The sequence below is a fragment of the Lygodium microphyllum genome, chromosome 6 (assembly GCF_053477565.2).
Source record: "Lygodium microphyllum isolate KBCC chromosome 6, Lygodium_microphyllum_v1.1.10, whole genome shotgun sequence".
NCBI lineage: Eukaryota > Viridiplantae > Streptophyta > Polypodiopsida > Schizaeales > Lygodiaceae > Lygodium > Lygodium microphyllum.
This window is the reverse complement of record NC_141140.1, coordinates 4,616,031-4,640,431: the sequence shown is the minus strand read 5'-3', so window position 1 is coordinate 4,640,431 and position 24,401 is coordinate 4,616,031. Positions and strand designations below refer to the sequence as shown.

Here is a 24,401-nt window from a genome sequence, read left to right as displayed (position 1 = left end):
TAGACAGCTCCGGAACAGCAGCAAAAGGCTGAGCAACAAATGCCAAGAGAGGAGAGAGAGAGAGAGAGAGAGAGAAATGAAATGATATATTAACGTCTACAAAAGGCCAAAATGACCTATGAGACCATGAGTTACAATCATGTATATGATGATACAACTGTCTCGGCAAGATATGTAGCACAAAGCAAAATAAGAAAGGAATCTAACTATGGCTATGTGTAAAACATAGAGCTCTATCTAGTAATAATGAGCTCCATATAGTACAATCTCATGTGGGTATGGAGGGCCTAGCTCTAGTCTGAGCAATAATCCACTGTATCCACCTATGAAGGTGTCCGTCGGTGTCTATGTCAAGACCTAGGACGTCTAGATCGGCTAAGCTAAACATCCCAATCAATCAGTACTCCTTGATTGTGTATGGACTATGGTAGTGAGAGAGTCCCTCTTGTGGACTAGGGCTGTAACTATATTGAAGACTCCTGAGTCTCCTTTGCAAAGAAGTCTATGAGCTGCCTTTGTAAAGGGCCCTGGAGCAGTTGTACTCCTAAGGTGCATGTCATAAAGCCATCATATCTCAAGGAAAAAGAGGCCAAGGCATCGCTGATCAGTAAAATTCACGACTCTGGATAGTGGTCCAAATCCATCTGTAAAGAGACAATGGAAACGGCCACGCATCTCATAATACGCTGGGCAGCGGCAGATATAATGGTCCTCTGTCTCTAGCTCTAACTGATATATCTAGCATATGTGCTCCTCTGGTGGGATGGATCTATATCTGCCAATCTCAATCTGTAGTTGATGTGAGGATGTGGGCAACTTGGCAATAGTACATCTAATCCCCTGGGAAAGGTGGGTGTCCATGTATCTCGAGTGAACAATAAATCCATCATCTATAGTACGAAGGAAATGCTCACGGTAGAAAGCCGTCTTTGTCCCTAGCTCCTGCCCTAGTATCAACCATGTTTGCATAATATCCAACTGGATAAGATCCATCCTAATGATCTTGCAAATCTCTAGCTTGCTCAAATCAAGAGATGGTGCATCAAGGGAGTACTAGAAGGGGGGTAACTTGTCCATACTAAAGCCATGTAGCTCAAACCAGGCCGACATCTATGTGAGAGTGAAGGTCAAGATTGAATTTCAGCACAGAAAACAGTAGACAATAGAGAGTGAAGCACGACACCCAATGCAATAGTCTGAAAGAGTGTAAACTGAAAGTACAAGGTACAACCCATAAACCTTAGGGTTGTAGGGGGGTGTTCACACTCGAACACAGTAAGTGCCCGTAAGTGTGTGTCATAAGCACATACTAAATAATACCATAAGTACCATAAGTCTGGGGAAAACAACCTCTCCTACCGAGAGTAAAAAGTGCCCCAGTGTCCTATTGATCACCGACACTCCGATGTGAGCGGCGTAGGCATAAGTGAGGCGTGAGTGAAATACCCAACAAACCCCCCTAGAGTGAAGAGTGATCAAGTGTACAAGGATCATCCGCCACCAAAGGAGATCAAATTTAAAGCATGACAAAATGCTTCAAATTTCTCACGAGGAAGAGCTTTGGTGAAGACATCTGCCACATTACTGGTGGTAGGACAATAAACAAGGCTGATATCACCTGCATGTAGCCTCTCTCTGACAAAGTGATAATATATCTCAATGTGTTTCGTGCGTGCATGAAACACTGGGTTCCGTTGTCGTCGTGTCAAGTAGATGGCTCATATCCAAGTCATCAAGCTCATAAGTAGAAGACTCTCTTCGTTTGAAGAGCTTGATACGTTTACCGGCTATTGGTACCTTGACCATGGTCCCATCCATTTCAGCCAAAGTATAAGTAGCATTATCATGTACTACTTTCACCACATATGGTCCAAACCATTGCTTGGCTAACTTCCTATGAGCACTATATTGATTGTCCAGGCTGCTGTCATAGACAAGTACCCAATCATTCTCTTGAATAGCTCTTGGACGCAGTCGATGATGCTTATCAAACCTCTTCTTATTCTTCAATCTTGCTGCCTTCAGCCTTTCAATGGCTGTCTTGACATCTTCTGGCCTTCTTTTAAGCTGCCTTATGCGCAAATCAGCAACTCTTCTCTATTTATGCCTTCATCCCAAGGCAAGATACTCCATGTGACAATAGACTTCTCAATAGGCTTAATAGGTGGCTGCCCATATATTAGTTCAGCCGGCATATAACCTGTTACTGCACTATGGATAGTTCTATCAGCCCATAATGCGAATGGTAGCATTCTAGACCATTCTCTCATCTTTCCTCTACAAGATTTCACCAATGCTTTGAGAATTGGTTGATGACCTCTTTCATTTTTACCATTGCCTTCAGGATTGTAGGCTAATGTAAGAGATCACAAATCATCGGCATCCAATTCTCCTCTATCAGCAGTTACTTTGGCAACACAGCCATACCTGCAAAATACTTCTTCAAGTAAAAATCTACAAACGGCTTGAGTAGACTTTGTTGTCAAGGCTTTTCCTTCCACTTGATTTGTGAGATCTTCTCTAGCAAGTACTAGATATCTCATGTTCCAAATTCCTGTAGGCATGGTTACTAAATCAATAACCCATCTATAGTGAATGGATAATGGAAAGGTAGGCTAAAGCCCACCTCTATGCTTAACCATAGAGTACATTTGACAAACATGACAAGACTCAACAAAATGCTGAATGTCTTTATACATGTTTTGCCACCAAAATTTCTCTTTTATTTTGGCAAAAGTGCCCCATATGCCTCTATGACCAGCCAATAGGCTTTCATGAAATTCTTGCATGACCAGTCTTTGAGTCTTCTTGTCTCCTAAGACACAAACAGGCGCCCTTCCTTTCTTTTTCGCATGCCTCCAAAAGTAGCCATCGTTGAGAAAAAAGCCATAAGCTTTTCTCTTGATTCTCTTGAACTCTTCATTAGTTCAATCTTCCTTCTTTGTCATAGTGCTCAGAAATTGGCCAATTTTTAGCCAATCACCTGCATAATATTCTTCTTTAAAGTGTGAACAAACCATAACAAAACATTGAGCATGCTGTCTTTCAGCTGCCCACTGTCCTTCTATGGTTGTTTCTTCTTTCTTTACTGCTATAAATTTTGTAAAAGCAGCTGAACCTATTGTACTTGCTGTAATTAATGTTGTACCTACATTTTTGACAGCTGAACCTATTAGCCTGCTCTATTATCATTCTCAGTCTGTCATCTCCTGGTTGTGAGCTCTTGTCAGAGTCTAACAGGAGACAGAGGAGCTCTGTCAGCTTGGTAGCTATTGTTTTTGTCTGCATTCAGCTTCCGGGAGTCACACAGCCCACACTGGGCCTTTTGGTGTGCAGTCGGCCCAGATTTCTAGGCAGGTCGGCCAGATCTAGCCAAGTCGGCCAGATTTGGCAGGTCGGCCAGTTTTCTGGCCTGGGGCTATATATAGCAGCCCCCCAGTCAGTTCTAGCATTGTCTTCTGCAGGTTCAGCACACTCTCCGTCCTCTCCCACTCCGGCATTGGTGCTACCATTGCTTTCAATCTATTCTGGTGCCCTCACTGACGCTCCGGGCTGTGTACAGGGACTGATCAATCCATTTCAGTGTATTCAGCATTCATCTCAATGAGTGCAGACTTTCTTCCTTCATTCCCTGCTTTCTCTCTCCCCTCCTCTGTGTTCGTATTCTTCTTCTGTTGCGCACTCTCACAAAGGCTAGGCTTGTTGCCAAGGGTTTTGCACAACGCGCAGGATTGGACTACTTCGAGACTTTTGCTCCTACAGCTAGGATGTCCACCATTCGAGTTCTTTTGGCTCTTGCCGCTCACCACCGTTGGCCTGTTTATCACATGGACGTCAAGTCCGCTTTTCTGAATGGCGTCCTTGAGGAGGAGATTTATGTTACGCAGCCTCCTGGTTTTCTTGTGCAGGGGAAGGAGGATCATGTCTACATGCTCCGGAAGGCTCTTTATGGCTTGAAGCAGGCTCCTCGTGCTTGGTACCAGAGGATTGACCGCTTCTTTCTACAGAGTGGCTTTGCGTGCTCCGCTCATGATCCCAACCTCTATTTACCGGGTGTGGATTCTCTTTCTGTTTTCCTTATTTTGTATGTCGATGATCTTATCATTACAGGGAGCGACACTCAGCAGGTGAAGCATACTCGGTCCATTCTTCAGCAGGAGTTTGACATGATGGATCTAGGGATCCTTCACTTCTTTCTAGGACTGGAGATCTATCAGATGGCACAGGGCATCTTTATCTCGCAGCACAGGTACATCTCCGAGCTTCTTTCGGAGTTTGGTATGGTCGCGTGTCGGCCTATTTCTTGCCCCATGGACCCTGAGTCCAAGCTTTTGGCAGATGGAGTTCCCCTTACAGATGCCACTCGTTACAAGTGCCTTGTCGGCTCTCTTATCTGGCTGCTTCACACTCGGCCGGATATCTCTTTTGTGGTGGCTTTGTTGTCTTCTTTTATGAAGACTCCTACACAGGATCACTGGCAGGCAGCCTTGCGTGTTCTTCGCTATTTACAGGGGACTCGATCCTTCGGGATCATGTATGGAGATGGGATTACCCTTTCTGGATGGAGTGATTCTGATTGGGCAGGTGATGTGGATTCGAGACGATCCACTACAAGTTATGCTTTCACCCTTGGATCCGGTGCTCTCTTGGAGCAGTAAGAAGCAGCCTACTGTGGCACTTTCTTCTACAGAGGCTGAGTATCGGGCCCTATGTTCGACCGCTATGGAGGCCGTTTGGCTCCGTCGCTTACTGGCAGAGATTGGCTTTTCCCAGACCGGACCTACAGAGCTGCGCGTGGACAACCAGAGTGCTCTTGCTCTGGCAAAGAACCCGGTGTTTCATGCTCGCACGAAGCACATTGAGGTTCAGTATCACTATGTTCGAGAGCGGATCGTGGCTTCGGAGCTGGTGGTGGTCTATTGTCCTACGGCGGCCAATGCGGCTCACGAAGCCTTTGTTCATTCAGCATCATTTTTCTTTGCTGTAAACTCATGTACAGCACCCACAGATAGCCAGAAACTGGCCCCATCCATCCCCATCATCATCCCCCGCTTCTCCATTATCAAATTCCTCCATATTCCCTCTTCTATCACTGCTGTTTTACAGGACAGTAAACCTGTAAATTCATTACAGCACCTCCTTCTCGAGCTCTTTCTTCCATTTTAGCAACAAGAAGCAAGCCCTATCCATGTACTGCTAATCAACGATGAAGAAAGGCTGATTTCTCCTCTTTCTTCTCTCATACTGTAAAGAAATCAGTTCTTATCATTGCATAATAGATATTGCATGTGTGTTTGTACATCTTTGCATGATCTTGTGAGAGTGAGAATTACTTCTCCTCACTCTCAGGTTGATTGTAACTGAGCTCTTTCCTAAGGGACTTGGGTTGAGCAGAAATACATTCCTTCGGGTGGGGGGGTTGCCTATCTTCAACCCTCAATCTTGTCTCCATTACTTTTACATTTTCATGGCTGTAATTTTGTGAGTAATTTTCATTTTCAGCTTTAAGTGTTCATTCTCTTTTATATTAAATCTCGAAAACAAGCGAATATCTTAATTGTTAAGCATACTACGTTCTTCGGGGCATTTAGACAAATTAATGAAAAAGGATACAAATTCTCTTTCTATAGAGTTGTGACACTCAACAAGCTCCAAAGTCTATGCAAGAAAGTCACGGTTTGAAAAAGAGCCTTTGCCACTATGAGTGGTGCTCCCATCTCGGGTCTGACGATCTCATGTAGTATAGAGGGCATACTCCGGATCATCTGTGAAATCATCAATACTAGGGGTCTCTCCGTCTTCTCCCATCCCATATATATCTCCTCTCCCTTGGGTAGTGGCTGATCCTATGTGGGTCTTCACGTATAATAGAGGCTCGATCCCCATATGGGAATCCCATATAGAAGTGCTAGTATGACCAAAATGTCAAAGACCCATAGCTTCATTCGTCGAGGTTCCTAAAATTGTATATGTGTGCATTGGCTCTCCATCCACCCTACAGCCGCATAGCCTCGTGTCAATCTATCCTCTACTACCCTCCTAAAAGTGAATCTCAGCCCTAAAAATGTAATCCCCAAGTAAACATATATGAAAGGGGGCACTAAAAATGTAATCCCCAAGTAAACATATCTCTAGACCACCTCCACTGTCTTGACTCTCCTCTCCATATATGAAAGGGGACACTAATCGCCGAATCCATTGGGTGGAAGTATTAAGCACCATAACCTTGGTTTTCCCAAGGTTCACTATGGGATCCCTATCTTAATAGAAGGCCTGTAGTGCACCTAGGTGGTGTTGCAATCGCTCTAGTGTGCTAGAGATAAGGACGATATCATCTCCATACAATAATATGGGTATCAATGCTCCTCTGAAGCAAGATCCCTCCCCTCCAAGTCTATCAATGTAATCTGATATCTCATTAATATAAAGCCCGAATAGAGTAGGCAAGAGTGGGCATCCGTGTTTCACTCCAATGGTAATAATGATCTCCTCCGACAACCCTCCTAGTGCTCATACTCGTCCTATGACAAACTCATATAGTGCTAGTATCCCCCATCTTATCTTAATCATGGCCTCCAACTCCTACACACACACACACACACACAGAAACTAGAGTAGATACTAGAGAGCTATTGGAGGGAGCCGTTGAGGAAGACAACATGCCAAAAAAGGGGGAAAAACGGTCAAGTTTGACCATGGGTAGGTGCAATTGACCAGGGCAATAGATCTAGAAGCTAACCGAATGAGCTCAAACGAGTTGAATGGGATGGGACAGCTTGGATGGGTCAACCCATCAGTCAGATGGAGACAACCATAGACTTATCTAAATCTACATCAAAGCATGAGGATTTGGAGTATTCTTGCTATCACTGCCGTTGTCTCCTCTATCTAGCATTACACCATCTCTGGTGTGCCACATCGCTCCTCCTTCAAGGCCTAGATCTACTACCTCCCTTATCCCTAAATGAGGCCTACCACCACTATTGTGACCCGGGGCATTCCAATACTAAGTGTCCAATCATCCTACCGGCAAAACACTAGCTAGGGAGTCCTGTGTATGACACTTGCTGGATGAGAAAGCCCCAGTGGACAAAGGGTATCCTAATGATCCGAGGAAGGATATATAGAGACTATGTAGATACAATCACTCTGATAGATGGGTATCGGCGTGGGCCCTCTAAGATTGCATCAAGAAAGGTTCTATGTCTTTGTAAAACATGGCCAAAGGCACCACCAATCTCATGCAAGAATGGAGTGAAGTACTCATGAAGGCCGAGAAAGGAGATAGTGATGGTGGTGCCATCCCCACATGCTAAGTAGTCTCAATCCGCAATCCATCCGTCAAAGTGAGCCACTAACAACCTAACATCAAGTGGACTGTTGACTAGCACTACCTCTATCTGCATCCCTTCCCCAGGGGAACAATTCATGTGACCCTAGCTAGGGTGCCGGTGAAAGCCACCTAGATGGAGTCTTTTAGAATGTGGATCTCCAGCCAATATAACTTAAGCACGAAACAAAATATAGTCTCATCAAGATAACCCAAAAGAAAATCATGAGACATCCACCATATTATGTGAATACACGAAAGCAAAGCCTCTTTGTAAGGAGTTCAACAATTTTGCCTCATGCGAGCACATGTAAAAGAGGCTTTTGTGCATCACTCCTTTCAGCTTTTAGCATACATAAGTGCTGGTCTAGTTCTTTCCCAATGGATCCCATATACATGCTATCCCAACAAGCTCAAAGTGATTTGATAGATGCTATCTACTACTTCATGTAGTTGTTCAGGGCCATAGGTTGATTTTTCTTTGCCAATGGCCATCTCTCTTAACAATTGGCGTAGTACCACAAAGATGCCTCCAGCTAGAAGATTGTCTACGGAGAAGGCATTAAATTGGTAGATGGATTAATAACAATTTGGGCAAGTGATGTTGCCAACCCGGACATTTGATAGATTTGGATGAGAAGGTGCTCTTGCCACCGGCAGGTCTACTCCACGCAATTTTTTGCCTTACTCTTAGAGAAGTGTTAATGCATTAGCATTTCCATGGTTCACATTGCAACGTGCGAGTCCACTACCACAACTCCTAGTTTTCCACATTTTTTTTGTAAGGGCTCCAAGGACACGTATGGTAGCAAGGTATCAAGTATACAAGTGTAAGTGTAGTTAACCTAGAGATGTAGTTGCACGGATTAAAGATCCATCATGCTCCTGGTATTCTTCAGAAAGTAACGTTGTTTTTCCAAGAGATTAGTAGCCTGCTTCTCAAGCTTTACAATCCCGATACGGCCTTCATCACAGCCATCTTTGCCGGAGAGAGTTCCTACATTTGAGAATCATGTTTCGCTATTGCAGCAGGAAGTCCCCGAATCCGAGCTCTTCTGCTACGTACATGGAGTCAGACGTTATGACAACAAGGTCTGATTACAGCACGCTATAATGTGCGTAGGCTCAATGAGCTTTAAAAGTATGAGTCAACTAGACATATGTCTGATGGAAAGGCCAATGTGGTATGATAAGCACGAATGGAACGGACCTCGAATCAACGCAGTACGATATGGGAAACAATATCTTCATGTGAAAGACGGAAGTAATCTGCCAAGAAAGGCTTAGAGCTAGAGCATTTTGCCATGGTAGGGAGGAATCACTGTGAATGAAAATGCAGAACGCAGAGAGAGAGAGAGAGAGAGAGAGAGAGGTCTGTGTTGGTTGTGTCTTTGTGTGTGTTTGTCTTACGCGGATGCGGGCGAGAACGCCCTTCTTCTCGAGGGTGCGCGTGACGAGCGTTTTGAGGTCCATCATTTCGCGCGTGTAGTCGTCCATCGCTAGTCTCAAGTGAGGTCTCTTCTCTGCGATTCAACAGCCGTTGCTGTTACCCGTGCTCGATTGCTAGCGTGAGCGCACCCCAACAAGAGTGTTATGTGTATGTGCATGAACGAAAGAGCGTGCGCGTGAGAGAGAGAGAGAGAGAGAGATTACGAAAAAAAAGAGAGAGAGAGAGAGAGAGAGAGAGAGGGGCAAAAAATTATTTTTCCTAAGACAATGCCACAAGAAGACGTGCCAAGTTCCCAAACATTTCACCACCTTTTGTGTGCAAGCCAATGATTAGTTATGGCCCTACCCATAATACCATGTAAGGTAGTAGAGCACTTTGCTCTTTATTGGTGCTTTTGATGTGGAGACATTTCACTTGCACCCCAAGCAAGTCACTTAACATACGCATCGATGTTATCACTAGCCTAATGAATCAAACATATGTAGAACAATAGCAATGGTGGACCTCTCATATCGTGCCTCTTAAGTGGAGCAAGAAAGCTTTAATAACAAATGGAGAGAGAAAAGGCACATTGCTACTCAACAATATGCGCCAATCAATTTCTGCCTCATCATATTAACTTGCTCCAAGTAATGAAGTACCCTCAATTCTGAGTGTATGTCACGTACCACAACAAGTACCTATTTTTTGGGGTGAAAGTCGATAAGCACATGACACACGTAGCTAGGTAATAATTTTGGAGTCCAAGTCGATTGACCAAAGCATGGCCTAGATCTAATATGCTTCGCCTCTTTGAAGCAATTTTTTATGTCAAATTAGCTATTCAAAAGGTGCCACGTAGCATTCATGCTAGAAAGAGATCGACATAGGGAGAGAAGAAGGTCATGACATAGACCAATCACAAGCAAGTATGTTGTGCTTTAACAAGTTAGTGCCTCAAAAAACTCACTTAAATTGGAAAAGGAGTGATCTCTTCAACTACAAGATATGTGTATCTCCTTCTAAGGGGCACCATGTTTTACTAATGCATCTACATACAAATAGAAATATAAAGAATAACAAATATCATGCAAGTAAGCATTATGACTCTTCAAAAAAAGGATTATAATAACTTATTTAGAAGCATTAGATAAGGAGAAAGACAAATTAGTACCTATAAGGTAAGGGGGATAGTAGTAGCATAGCAACCCCCCCCCCCTACAATGATAGTGCAATCCCCTTTAAAGAGACTACACAAGAGCTAGTTAAGAGGCATTGATTCTATGATTTGATTGGGAAGAAAGAAAGTGTTGAGTGTGTTGAAGTACTACAAAACATGTTCTTCTATTGGGGAAGGCTTACAACTCTTTTGTGAGCAAGTTTTACCATAGTAAAATAGCTTTGTGAGCTTTAATTAGGACGAGTGGAGTGTAGAGCCTCATCCTTTTTTCTCACCTTGCCTTACTCCTCCCAACCTTCTCACTATAAAATTTGCCCAAATTTCAAACATAGCAAGTTCTTGAAATGGAAGTCATGTGTCTGCAACATAATATTGGCCCCCTTATCGTGCATGTTAGTTCATTCCATGCTAAGCCTTACATGTAAGTACATTCAATGCTAAGCCTTAGATGTAAGAATAGTAATTATCATTTCATCAAATATCTAGAAATAACTAAAAAGCTAAGTAAAAACTCAAAGTAATTGGAGAAATTTATTTAGAAAAGATTTAGGAAGGAGGTGAATAAGAGGACAAATTAAGACCTCTACTTGTAAGAGCATTCAATGGCAAAAGCCTTACGTGTAAGAGCAAGCATTGCCAATCTAGTAAATATTTAATAAAATAATTTGGAAATTCAAGCAAGGACCCAAAAATGTTAATATTTATCTTACAACCAACTTCATATTCCCATGTATACATTTGAAGACTAACATTTTAATGTTAATGACTTTCGCTCATTTGAAGCAATCTTTCTTGATGTGACCCTTCGATACTCTACATCCTTTTGTGTGTGTGACTTGTCTCTTTCACAAGATTTCCCCCTTGTAACAAACCTCGTCCTCATGATATGTGCATTGGAGCTTCTTGTGCCTATAGTGATCTTCCTCTTAGCTGCTTCAATAAGCAAGCAACTCTCAATTTTTACGCTAGTTGAATCACCCCTAGGTGTTGAATTGCTTATAGCTGTCTTGAAAGTATCCCAACTTTCAAGTAAAGCAACAACTAACAATATGTGTTCAATTGAGTCCTAAAAAGCAATACTTTAAGTTGAAAACCAATTGAAAATTGTGTTGAACTCATTTAAATGATTGTACTTGCATGTCCCATCTTCCATGTGAAGATCAATGAGCCTTTTTAGCCAACACGCCTCAAATGCATTACTCTACTTATCATAAAGATCGCAAAGTTTTTTCCATACACCAAAAGCACCATCATCTGTGTCCTTACATTGAAGTGCACCAACTTAGGAAGAGTTAACATGATGATAGAGTGTGTAAGCCCATCCAAGTCATCCCTTCATCCTATTCATGCATCCGTACTCCTAATCATCCCTATTTCTTTGAGCTTCGCGCCTTTTCATTTACTAAGCTTAACATGCTTCTTCTACACCAAAACATTGTAGACATGCTCCTTCTCGTAAGAGAAGGTAGTGCCATTCGACTTCTCAACATTGAAATTTACATTCTCAAAAGAAGATAATGAAGCCATCACATCTGCTATGAATGCAAACCGAGAAGCAACCGAATGAAATTTACATTCTCGAAAGAAGATAATGAAGCCATCACATCTGCTATGAATGCAAACCAAGAAGCAACCGAATGATCCCAATTGCACCAATAATAAGACCAATAATCTCACAACCCAAATGCCAATTGTAATGGCCAATCAATGGCAAACACAATGCCAAATTAAATGAGTACCAATACATCACAAGTTCATATCCACACCTAAATACATCAATTGTCCATTAGCAATATACAATTAACAAAACTACAATCTCGATAGTAAAAATGCATGGCCCCATACATACCAAAGTGTCTATGCAATGGATAGCATGCTCAACCCCTTCCACATGATGCTTTTAGCTCATATAAGCAATGGTAACCCCAACAAATATCTTGTTGTTATTCAAAAATTAGATGGCTTGTAGTTATTCAGATTAGACGTCATGTTGTTATTCATATCAAATGGCCTATTGTTATTCAAATCTATAGCTACCCAAGCCACATTCAAAGCTAATCTACAACGACCCAAATCGCAATCAAAGCTTATGTCTTGACCCCAAACAAGGCTACCCATAAACAATTTCTCAAAATATTACTATTGCCTACTAGTTTTCAAATGCTATAGTTGCCAAAAAATGGCTTTTAAATGGTATTAGTACTACTGCACAAATTGTTGTTATGTATGCTAAAATTCACTAGCTTAAATCCCCAAAAGATTGCTCACAACAACTCAGAGAACTAAGAGAAAAACACTGCCAAATGCATGTTATGAATGGTAGCAACGATGTTGCTATGTGCTACTATAAATGGTAGCAAATAGTTATTGCAAAAATGGCAATGCTAGTATTGCAATTTTGCTACTATAAATGGTAGTAATAATGCTCATCTTTACTACTTAGAAGGCTATTGAAAGAAAATAGCATGTTTGCATGCTGAAAATGATAGTAATAACACTATTGTCTATTATTGAAAATTTGTGAGAAATACGGATCTAGAGCATGGCAGCTATGGTGGCTCATAGAGCAACACTAGACTCATGAGTACTTGGACATAGCAGCTATGGTAGCTCATAGAGCAACACTAGACTCATGAGTACTTGGACATGACAAGAATCAAGACTTGTTTAGAAGTACAAATACAAGAAAAATCAAGTACACTAAGTTGAAGAACAAAAGGACAATGACATTGCATTCATCATATATGAAAGTGACATCCAAGTACAATGTTATATAGAGCAAGGAAGGTGGCAGCTTGCCCCTCTATGCCTATGGGATTCAAGTAGCCTACATATCCTCAGTCCATTTGCTTCATACAAAGAGGCAGCATGGATTTGATTACAAATCTCAACACCCCTCCTCAATCACAACCAGAAAGTACAAAGTGTGTAGAGGCTTTAGTGAGCACCACCTACAAAGTGTGGGCATACCACAAACATGGTAAATTCCAAAGGCTTCACAAAAAAGGCTACGTGTGGGTACCACAAACATGGTGGACATCCAGAGGCTCTAATAGGGACCTCACAAAGTGTACAGAGGCTGTAGTACAAGGTTACATGAGGAGTTTACAAGCTTATGTCAAAAGCATTAGGGCTAGGCGATACAAGGCTAAAAAAGTCTATCAAAATAGGAGTAGAAGGATTGATGAGGCTTGTCCTTTTCCTAGTGGTCTTCTTATTATTCTTCCTTTGCTTCATGGTCTTCTTCTTCTTTAGTAGCAGCAAGATAGGCCTTTTGAGACCTCTTTCTGGAGTTGCAGAATTTCTCCGTGTGTCCAGTTCTTTTGCAAAAGTCACAGAATAGTTTGTCCTTATTCCCTTTGTACATGTTACTGATATACAACATTTGTTCATCTTTAGAGGTGCTTGGTTCTTCCTTTGACTTTATCTTCTTTTCCCCCTTCTAGCAAGGAAGCTTTAATGTCAACCAATTTAGGGTTTAGCATGTTGATTAAAGTGGTTGAAACATTGTCATAATCAAGATGCAAACTTTTTAGCAGGACACCAATACAAATATATTCATCCATCTTGAGATCAATCCCTCCAAGCTGAGTAATGAGAATTTCCATGTAGTTTAAATGAGTTGCAAGAGATGTGTTAGGTTTCATATCTAGCCTGAAAAATTCAATCAGTAATCCATACTTAGATGACTTTGATTGTGCACCAAACAAAGTATCTAATTTCTTCCATGTATCATTAGAGGTTTCACAAGTATCCACATTGTGGATGTAGTTGTCATCCAATTCCAATTTGATAATGGCATGTGACTTATCATCATTATTTTGCCATGTGACTGCAAGGTTCGCATCCCAAGGCTTCTTCTCTTTGCCATTTGTGATGCCCCAGAGACCCTTCTTCATTAGGATGAGCTTGATGCAAGTCCTGCCAGGTGTGAAACCCGACCCCTTTGAATCGAACTGTCGGCGAGTCTTGCCCATGTTGAGGTTGCAAGATCAGCAACAAATTAGCTCCAAAAATTTTAGATTTCAATAGGAGAAGAGTTGAGCACGAGTGCCAAGAAGCACTAGGTGATTAGTATAAAGAGATACTAGGTGACTAGTATGCCCTTTGAACTTAGATTAGTATCTAATTAGATTAGTATAAAGAAATCTTCAAAGATGTTTGAGGTCTTCAAGGTGTTGCAAGTCCGAGTCTTCCCCTTCTTTATTTGATGCTAGAGTAGTATAAAAACTCAGATTTGATCAAAGGTAAAGCTGATTGTGTCAGATGACACAAGTGACAAGAGTCACTAGATTAGTGTCAAGAGACACTATGCTTGACTATGCTTCAATCTTGCCAAAAAAAAATCACCAAGATCTCCCCTCCTAAATGATTTGTTGTGAGAATGTATGCCAAATCCAATAATATTTGAGTGGTAACACTATGGCTTGAGTGGCAAGAGAGAAAATGAAGAAGAGATAAATCTTTTAAAAGATTGGCTATGGAGTCTTCATTAGGGTTTTCGTGCTAGCGTGGTTTTCTGCTCTATGTGCATTGTAGACTTGATCATTTCCCAAACTTTTTACATGGATAGAAAGCCTATCTCATGGGCTTTCAAAACCCCATGGTGGTGGCCCAGATCGCAGTGCGTAGGAAGAGCAGAGACAGTACAAATAGGGTATGTCTATTCAGGCTGCGAACACAAATTTCCATAATGACGGACTACAAAGTGATCAATGTCAAACATTTTCATGATAGAAAGTTGTGCCCTGACTTCAGAAACATTTCCCTAGAACGAAGCATGAAGAAATATGGATTGTAGGAGTAGATCAAGAAGCTCCAAGTGGGCTGGGTACTGTCTAGCTATGGCAGACAAGAGGGCAAAGTAAAGATGGAGGTGTAAAATGAGTTCATGCACTCAAGCCCATTTGGGAGAGGAGTGAGAGGAGACCTATAGGAGAAGAGAGGTGAGCTAAAACATGTTAAGCCATGCTCAGTTGTGCTCAGATACCATGTGAGAAACACGAATCTAGAGCATGGCAGCTATGGTGGCTCATAGCACAACATTAGACTCATGAGTACCTGGACATGATAGGAATCAAGACTTGATTAGAAGTACAAACACAAGCAAATCAAGTACACTAAGCTGAAGAACAAAAGGACAATGACATTGCATTCATCATATATGAAAGTGACATACAAGTACAATGTTATATAGAATAGGGTAGGTGGCAGTCTTCCCCTCTATGCCTATGGGATTCAAGTAGCTTGCATATCCTCAGCCCATCTACTTCATACAAAGAGGCAGCATGGATGTGATTGCAAATCTATAAAAAAAAATGTAGCACTTTCCTACTACAAATGGTGCATGACAACAACTCCTCTTATTACTACATTCACTAAGAAATGGAGCTTCTATCTCCTTTATGTATGTTAAAAAATTTGACAAGAAACCACTCCTCTAATACTAGTTGATAGTAGAGGATCCATGAGAGAGAGAGAGAGATAGAGAAAGAGAGAAAGAGAGAGGGGGGGAGGAGGAGGAGGAGGAGAAATAAAGAAATTTATATTAACGTCTATAAAAGGCCAAATCGGTCTATGAGACCAAAATGTTGCATCTGAAAGTAAAGGAATTTTCCCAAGTTCCAAAATAGTTGTCATCTAAAGCTGTGACTAACTAAATGGAGAATAAAAATACATAGCTTATGAATACAAAATAATGTCAAAATAGATACAATGTGGAACTACTTTGGGCATACATCATCCCAAGCTATCTCTCATGGGTCTATCTAACATAGAGAGACTAAAGCAACGAGGTAGGGTTCTTGATGACAATGTAGTATCCTATGTGTTTAGCTGATGCCCCCTTCAAGGGCATGGATGATAGGCCATGGGGCTATGTCTAGGGTGACTCCTGGGGGTGGGGCCACTAATTGGTCTAATGGGGGCTCAACTCTCGAGTCTATAAGAGGTGCTCTATATCAAAGTAGCTCCAGTAAGAAGAGCATGAGACATCTCTAATCAAGAAAATCCATCACCTTGGATAATCACTCAAATCCCTCTCTAAATAGGAAATGGAAGCATACTCTAATCTCATAATACATTGTGCATCAGCATATGTAGTGCTCCTCTGTTTGGCTTGAGCTATATAGCTGGAAAATCCTATCCTATGTAGAGAGGGAGTTTGCACCATATCTTCTTGTATCAATTTTTAGCTTGTGTGAGGATGTATGGAGCTATCCAATGGTGTGTCATAAACTATGAGACAAGTGTGAATCCATGTAACTTGGATGGGTAACAAAGCCATTAGGAGATACATGCAAAAGATGTTTCCAATAGAAAGCCATCTTCATTCCTAGATCCTTAGTAGGTGTCATCCTTGTCATGGTTGTGTGTAGTTGAATAATGTCCATCCTCATGATGCAATTCAACTCCTCTCAATTGAGCTCCAAGTGAGAGCAATCCAAGCTATAAGGGTGGAAGATGACCCATGTGTAATCCATGTAGCTATAGCCATGCCTCAATTCGAGAATACCAAAACAAAGACACACACACAAAACACACAAAAGTATTTGTGGATGTGTTGTATACTCTAATTTTCTATTATCTACCCACATGGCTATAAGTATTTGGCCTTTACCCTGATTCATTTGAAAAACCTATAGATAACATAGTAGGGGTGGCTCACTTGTTGAATGTACAAGATATCATACCAAGAATGGATGCATGTATTTCAAGGAAACACATTCATCATGTGTACCTCGATGGGCTAAAGAAACTATGCAATTGTTACCGTGTTCCCGCAGTTACCGTATTCCCGCAGCATAGAGGAGCAGAAAATGGAAAAAATGGAAATAGCAAAAAGGCGTAGGATAAAAGTAGAAAAAGGCGCCTTGACTGGGAGCTAGTCCCTGAAAAATTAAAATGTTCGGGCACGACCCTCAGAAAGCTTCGGTGTTGGCCCGAGGCAACAAAAGAATTAAAATGTGGAAACGCCCCCGAATCTTTGTAAAAGAGTACCAGGCTCACTCCTGTGCAAAGTGTACGCATTAGTTGGGAATAGGATAAATTAGAATGGTGGGAAATGGAAAAAGGGCCTAGGCTATGGCCAGCCATGTAAAAGAGGGAAAAGGGGATGACCGCCCAAAAAGGATTTAGGGCTTTGTATATAAAGTTGAAAAGTGAATGAGAAGCTCATTCTTCGGTGTGTGGAAAAAAGAGTCTTCTTCTTCCTCTCTTCTTCTCTCCTTCTTGCTTGTGTGTGCTCTTGAGAGAGGGAGTGTGAGAGTGTGAGTGTGTGTGAGAGTGAGGGATCAAGAGGGTGAAGCTCTTCACCATCTCCTATTCTCTTCTTCTCTTCTCTTCTCTTCTCTTCTCTTGCGCGCGCGGCTATGGAGGATGGAGCTTGGAGATGGAGGAGGCTTGAGGATGCTTGAGCTAGCATCAAGAATCGTGGAGCTACCGAAGTGCAAGAGAGAGGAGGGTACTCGATCAGGCATCAAGGTAAGCTCACTACACTCGTAGGATTGACGGTGTGTCGGCTAGGTGAGAGATAGCCATTAGAGCTCGCTTGGAACGCTTGAAACAATAAGCGGTCCGTGGGTCTTGGCGGTTGAGCGAAAGCTTCCACATTTTAGTTTCGTTGTCGGGACCAACGAATTCAAGCTTGAGCACTTGCACGCTTCATATCGAGCATCGAAGTAGGGTACTCATCCCCGAAACGGAGCTTGAGATAGGTAGGAAGTTGGGTGTTTTTAATCTTCAAAACAAGTAAGTATTTTGGGATATTTTGGTTATTTGATGATTGGAAAGCATGGAGGATCTACTTCAGTTTTTTGCCTTCGATCTTCGTTGCATTTAGCGTAGGTTAGAGTTAGGAAATCGAACCGGAAAAGGGTAGGGTTTACTGTTTCAAAACAGGGCAAAACAGGGAAAAATCGTGCAAAATGCGCAAAATGCTCTTTAATGAGGCCTAAGATTGACAAAAGAGTGATCGGGGGCGTCAACGCCGCATTTGGGAAGCCATATAAGACCCAGGAGGCCAACAATAGAGAGCTCATTTGTGCCATTTCAGTGAGAGAGAGAGAGAGAGAGAGAGAGAGAGAGAGAGAGAGAGAGAGCTAGAGAGCCCCAGCCTATGTGATTCGATCGCATCACCGACGCACTTACCGACCCGTTCAGGTATACAAACCTCTCCCTCTACTTCCCTAGATAGGATCTGGAAGTGCATGACCATGGCACCGGCCTACATTGGGTGAAACGATCGAATTCGCATTCATGCGGGTTGCGCGCACTGTGTTCAGCCTGTCCGAGTGGCCTCTCTTGGGCCGAGTCCCAGAATCGGCTCTCAGCCCTTCTCACTCGGCCCACTTGGCCAAACCCTAGTCGGCCCTCGGCCCATCTGAGGCAACTGTCCGAGTCAACCCACTCGGCCATCCGAGTCAAAGCTCTTTGCCACATGGCACATTCGGCCCTCGGCCCGCTCGGCCCGTCCGAGCAACCCGTCCGAGTCTCGAATTCGGCACTCGGCCACACCCGGGATTCGGCCCTCGGCCAAGCGCCATTCGGCCCGTCTGAATTACCTTGTCCGAACCTGCCATTCGGCCATCCGAATAAAAATCATCCGAGTCAAATCCGGAAATTCGGCCCTCGACGCCGTGCCTCGGCTCGTCCAACTGACCGACTCGGACCCTGCAATTCGGACCAGTTGGTCCGAGTGTAACTTTTTGTCAAATCTGTCAGAAATTTGGCTCGACCCGGCAAATACGCATTAGCGCAACTTATCGAAACCCTTCGGGTGCTCAGAACTTGATTCTAGCACACGTGATAAGAGAAATTGTAGTACACAGCCACTTAGCAGCTAGCAGTAGATAGTTGAGGGACCCAAGGACTTGGACGCGAGCCACTGAATCGTAAAACCCGATCGACCGGAAGCGAACAAGGCAACATACAAGGAAACCCTAAACCCTGACTAAATGGCCAGAAAATGGACCTACAAGCCTATCAGGCCGAAACAAGCGAGAGTGAGTAAGACGCCGGGGAATTGCTTGCGGCACTCACATTGAATTTCCGCACTTGAAGTACACTTAAGAAAGCTGAAAGCCTGATTGGGCACAAGTGCACAAGAAACAACACACTCACCGAGTGACCATAAATTGAGGGTTGTATTCACTAATCAAAGGAACTCACTCAGATAAATCGCTTAAGGAACCCACTAGTAGGAGAAGACCCCAAGACTTAGACAGGTGCGTGAGTGCCCTACTACTAGGACCTGGAGAAGACACGAAGACACGGAAAGCAACAATATAGAGGATTGAATGCTGCTGGAGCTGCTTGGATTGATTGACAACCTCGTGGAGCTGGAAGCAGAAACAATGTCAGGATCAAGCGGCGAACGAGGAGAGGACCAATTAGACTTAGGAGAATTTCCAACCTCAGTCCAGGAACTGGTCCACGACTACGATCTACTCATCACTAAGACCGTGATCTAGGGCAGATGTGTAGAGGAAGTGGTAGCTAACCTAGAAGAAGAGAGAAGAGCGATCAAGAGAGCGCTAGAAGGCATAATTGCCTACAACCATGAGCAAAGGGCTAGAAGGCTACAGCAAGACATAGATATGTACGAGGCTAGATGAGTGCTAGACCTAGTTGGAGTGGCCAAATCCGGACCAAATGTAGAGAGGGAATGGGCAGCAGGGGCTGACATGACATTGAGCGAACTGGTAGCAAAGCGACTTGTGGACAATAAGTCCGTTGAACAGGGCGCTACTGCCCTAGCCCATCGCGCTACTATCGGGATTGGGAGTCACGCAAGGGGCTAAATGGCACGCTAGAATCCCCATAGTAGCAAAATAACTAGCTAGATACGAACCTAGCAGTGACCCGTACAGCTTCATGGAGCAGTTTGAGCAAGTATGTGAGGCAAATGGTCTTACTGACCTTGCATAGTGAGCTCAAGCTTTCGGCCTGTGCTTAGGCGATAAGGAGAGGACTTGGTATTCTAGTCTAGATGATGCAGAACGTACGAACCTTGTTTGCCTTAAGGGTCTCTTCATCAAGAGGTTTTCGAAGGCAGGGTATTCGAATAACCTCATCGTTAGGTTAATGAATATTAGTCACAAAGGGAGAAGGAGGACGTTAGGGATTACGTCACTCAGGTGTGTAGCCTCTACAAAAGAATCCCTGCCAATGAGCGACCTACCGAGAGGGCAGTGTCTACAGTGTTCATGAACGGGATTTGGAGCGAGGAGCTCTACAAGGCTTTGGCCAGTAACTCCACCTTGCAACGAGATGTGCTAGCTAGAGTTTTCGAGGAGGCAATACGCGTAGATGATCAACTCAGGGAACGCAGCATGAGGACTACCAACCGAGAAAGTGTAAGCCATAGGGACCCTGAGAGATCAACTACTTCAGGGGAAAAAGCAACTGCTAGTGTGCAGGATAAGGGAAAGAGTGTAGACCACGACCAGGGGATGGCAAAGATGAGAATGGAGATTGCACAGTTGCAAGAGCTCGTGAGGAAGCCTGTGAGATTACATGTACAATGTATATACTGCGGCGGCAATCACCTCCCAATTGAGTGCCAAGATCTTAGATCTCGGTCATGCTCAAATTGTGGTAGATTCGGGCATGATGCATTACATTGCAGAGTGCCGAGGAGATTCCCATATGCACAGCAGTACAACCCTCCATACCTAGGTAATAGGCCATCCAATTTCTTTGGGAGGGGAGCCTAGTTAGCTCTTCCAGCACTAATTGACTCAAGACCTGCCGTGCCTAGGCTAGAGATGAACCCAACTGGTATACCCAGGCCACCAGGGCCTTTTGTAACCCACCCATCTAGCGATGCTCCTGTTCACTTTGTGGAGGAACCTGATGAGGAAGAAACATATGTCAACCCGTACATATCCTATGACGAGGAGGGCAACCCAGTCCTGATGGACTATCGGCCAGTGCCAGTGATGGCTTTAGGAAGAGGAAGAGGTAGAGGCTTTGGAGGGCCCAGCCAGGATCCAGTCACATTCTGGACTTGCGGCCACTCAGGCCACATTTCATCACGCTGCCCAAAACGAGAGTAAGCTAACAAGGACAAAGCGGATCTCCGATGCACAGAGTGTGGAATCACACATCTATTTTTTGACTGTCCTAGGCAGAAGCCATCAACCAGCTCTGCCAACATGCCATCGGTGCCTTTGGGGCTCTTTGGAGTGGAAACCTTTGGTAGTGAGGATACGCCCATCCCACTACATGCTATGACGCGAGATCAAACAAAACAGGTAGGCATCTCCTTGCCAGGGCCAAGTAACCTTGACGCAACCTCAATAGGAAAGAAAATCCGGAGGAGACGGAAAAAGAGAACCGATGCAAAGATAACTCTTAAAACCGAGGAAGCGACTACGTTAGTAACGGGAAAGAAGGTCACAGACGCAGAGGCAGAGACCTCAGCTCCTAAGACAGCCGAGCTAGGGAGTGCCAAGGTAGGGGAATATCCCCACCCCAAATGGCAGCTTGAGGCTATAGCTAAGGTCAAGGAGTGGGTCAAGGACGCCCAAAAGCACCTCAAGGATGCTAAACCCATATTAGAAGCTCCTATTGACGATTTCTCCAGCGTGAGCACACCAATCTCACCTTCAAAACCACAAGCTACGAGCATACCTGCACCACTGGGGGCAACTCAACAGAGCAAGGCCATGGGGAAACTTGCCAGGGCAGACAGAACGCATGGCCTAGAAATGCTAGCCTCAGGGGAAGACAAGAGCCCAGTAGCCTCCTCACAACCTTGTTGTCTACTCCAGTAACTCTAAGCTTGGAAGATCTGCTTAGACAAAATCATTCATTGTGGCAGGAGTTAAAAGACTTGATGGAGGGACACACAGGACTTGCGGGTGCTGATCCGCAAGATCATGATGCAGTTACACAGATCCCAAGTCTAACTCTACACTCAAATCCTAAGTCTTTGCACATCAATGCTTTTTGGGAAGGCACTGAAATGCATGCAGTTTTACCCGTCCTAGCCTTAGGAGATATGACACGAAAAGGAATTGTAGACACAGGCGCAGGTGTTAGCGTACTAAACCATGGAGTCTTAGAGGCATGGGGAAACCCTCCTGTAGAGACTGCCAGATTTAATGTCACGTTAGCACATGGAATGAAGGTAAGACCATTCGGGGTCTTAAACAATTGGCCAGTAAGGATTGGCGGTGTGCAATTTTCAATAAAGTTCATTGCCATGAAGGGAGTGGATTACGATATACTATTAGGCCGACCTTGGATGAGGAATGCGTGTGTCATTGAGGACTGGGGCAATGGTTTGATTTTCCTAGGGAACAGAACTAGTGCAGTAAGAGTAGAGATGGACACTTGGAAGACGACCCCTGTTGACCTAGATGTCATCTCAGCTATGCTGAAAGGCGATACACAAACAACCAAACCCTATGGATCACTCACTAAATATATTCCTTGCCCTGAGGATGAGAGGGATTGGATGCACGTTTTGGCAACCATTGACCTACCAATCTCGGATGAGGAAGAACTATATCGGCAGGTTGCTAAAGCCGCAACCATGCCAATTGAGGAGCCAATTGTGCCACTCTGCATGATGGCATGAAGCTCACTCAACCCAGGCAAACCAGCCTCGTTCCATATCCCCAGCAACAAACTAGAGCTTCAAGAAATCGTAGAGTATCTGACCAATAAACTAAAAAGTAACCTGGCTGCTAACTTAAAACCTCTACATGCTCTATTAGCTAAGCCAGAATGGAAATGGACCAAGGTCCACGACCTGAATTTGTTATATAACTGGGCTTTAGTTACTGATGACACGGAGATTGAAGAGGAAAGCTTAGGTGATGATGAGCAGTCAAAAGGACAGGACTCTGATGATGAGGAGTATGAGGACTGTCACTCTACGGGAGAGGAGAGTGAAGAAGAGATAGATACAATAGAATATGACACGGAAGGAAAAGCGATAGAACAAATCAAGGCAGCCTCAAGGCCTAGGAGAGGAAGGACTAGTCAGAACGAAAAAGGAATCATACGAATGGAGTGTGACAGATCCTGGCTAGAACGCATAGGAGCCGTGGATTATGAGCAAGCCGGAGTGGCATGACCATGGGTAATCCCAGTGCTCAAGACGGATGCAGCTACTGAACTACGACCCCCTGGGGAAACACCTTCCTCAAGTAAGGGGTGTGAGTTTAACTCAGAGTCGGAAGTCAGCACTGAGAGTGATCCCGAGATACCAAAACCTTCTAAAGTCAAATGCACCAAGGGAGACTTGCCAGTCCACCTAAGGCGCAGGAGACTAAAGGAGGAGGCTAGGAAGCAAGCAAAGGACTTAGAAGCAGAAAGGCAAAAGAAACCGCATGATCTACCCAAATGGTTTACAAAATTTAAAAAGGGTGACAGAGTGGCGATTTTGCTAGGAGCAAAAAGACAAGGCCAAACTAATGAACCAATTGAGGGACCCGCCAAAGTCAAGGAAGTTAACTTGGCTAGGGAAGGTGAAAAGCCAAGACCTGTATTCATTGCTGATGACTTGACGGAGGATGAGGAGACCCAACTTGTTGCACTCTTGCAAGAGCACATTAACGTATTTGCCTGGACATTGGATGAACTTAAGGGAGTCGACCCTAGGGTTGTGACTCATAATATCCCAATGGTCATTGATGCAGTGCCAACGAAACAACGACCTTATCCCATGAATACCAAACACGCCCATGCAGTAAAAGAGGAGATTGATAAACTCATGAGGGCAGGATTCATATATGAGATCGAGCACATGGGCTGGGTATCACCTATCATGATTGTCATGAGGAAAAACGGAAAAATCCGAGTGTGCGTGAACTACAAGAAAGTGAATGCCGCTACAAAGAGGGATAACTATCCTTTACCTTACACCGAGCACATGCTCGAGAGGGTAGCAAATAAAGAATCCCACAGCTTTCTGGATGGTTTCTCGGGCTATAATCAAGTGCAAGTACACCTCGACGACAGGCACAAGACTGCCTTTGCCACAGAATGGGGTGTATTCGCCTACATTGTCATGCCCTTTCGGCTGATGAATGCACCTGCGACTTTTCAACGCCTAATGTGCACTATCTTTGAGGACATGCTTAGGCGCGAACTAGAAGTGTTTGTAGACGACTTGTGCTTACACTCTAGTTGGGCCGAACACTTAGAGAAATTGAGAGCTGTCTTTGAAAGGTGTAGGTTGTACCACCTCTCGTTGAACCCCTTAAAGTGCCAGTTCTGGGTGAAACACGGATGCATCTTAGGGCACGTAGTGTCAAGGAACGACATTGCCACTGACTTTTCTAAAGTCAGTGTCATTGTTGACTTACCGCCACCCGATAGCTACAAGGAAGTTCAGTGTTTCTTAGGACACACTGGATATTATCGACGCTTTGTACTAAATTACGCACTAATTACTAGACCATTATACAAGCTGTTGATAGTGTTCGAGTGGACTGAGGAATGCCAGC

At 43.7% G+C, this 24,401-nt stretch overlaps 1 protein-coding gene across 3 annotated transcripts in view; it reads right to left on the bottom strand.

The window, feature by feature from the left end:
- The window catches only part of LOC148034250 (protein TONNEAU 1b-like), a 122,930-nt gene extending 113,982 nt beyond the window's left edge, over positions 1-8,948 (bottom strand). For all 3 annotated transcript variants that reach the window (XM_087680477.1, XM_087680475.1, XM_087680476.1), the window contains exon 1: positions 8,741-8,948. In XM_087680477.1, the coding sequence (XP_087536603.1) occupies positions 8,741-8,827 (87 nt within the window). In that variant the 5' untranslated portion in view covers positions 8,828-8,948. The remainder of the gene's footprint in view (positions 1-8,740) is intronic.
- Between the last annotated feature and the right edge of the window lie 15,453 nt (positions 8,949-24,401).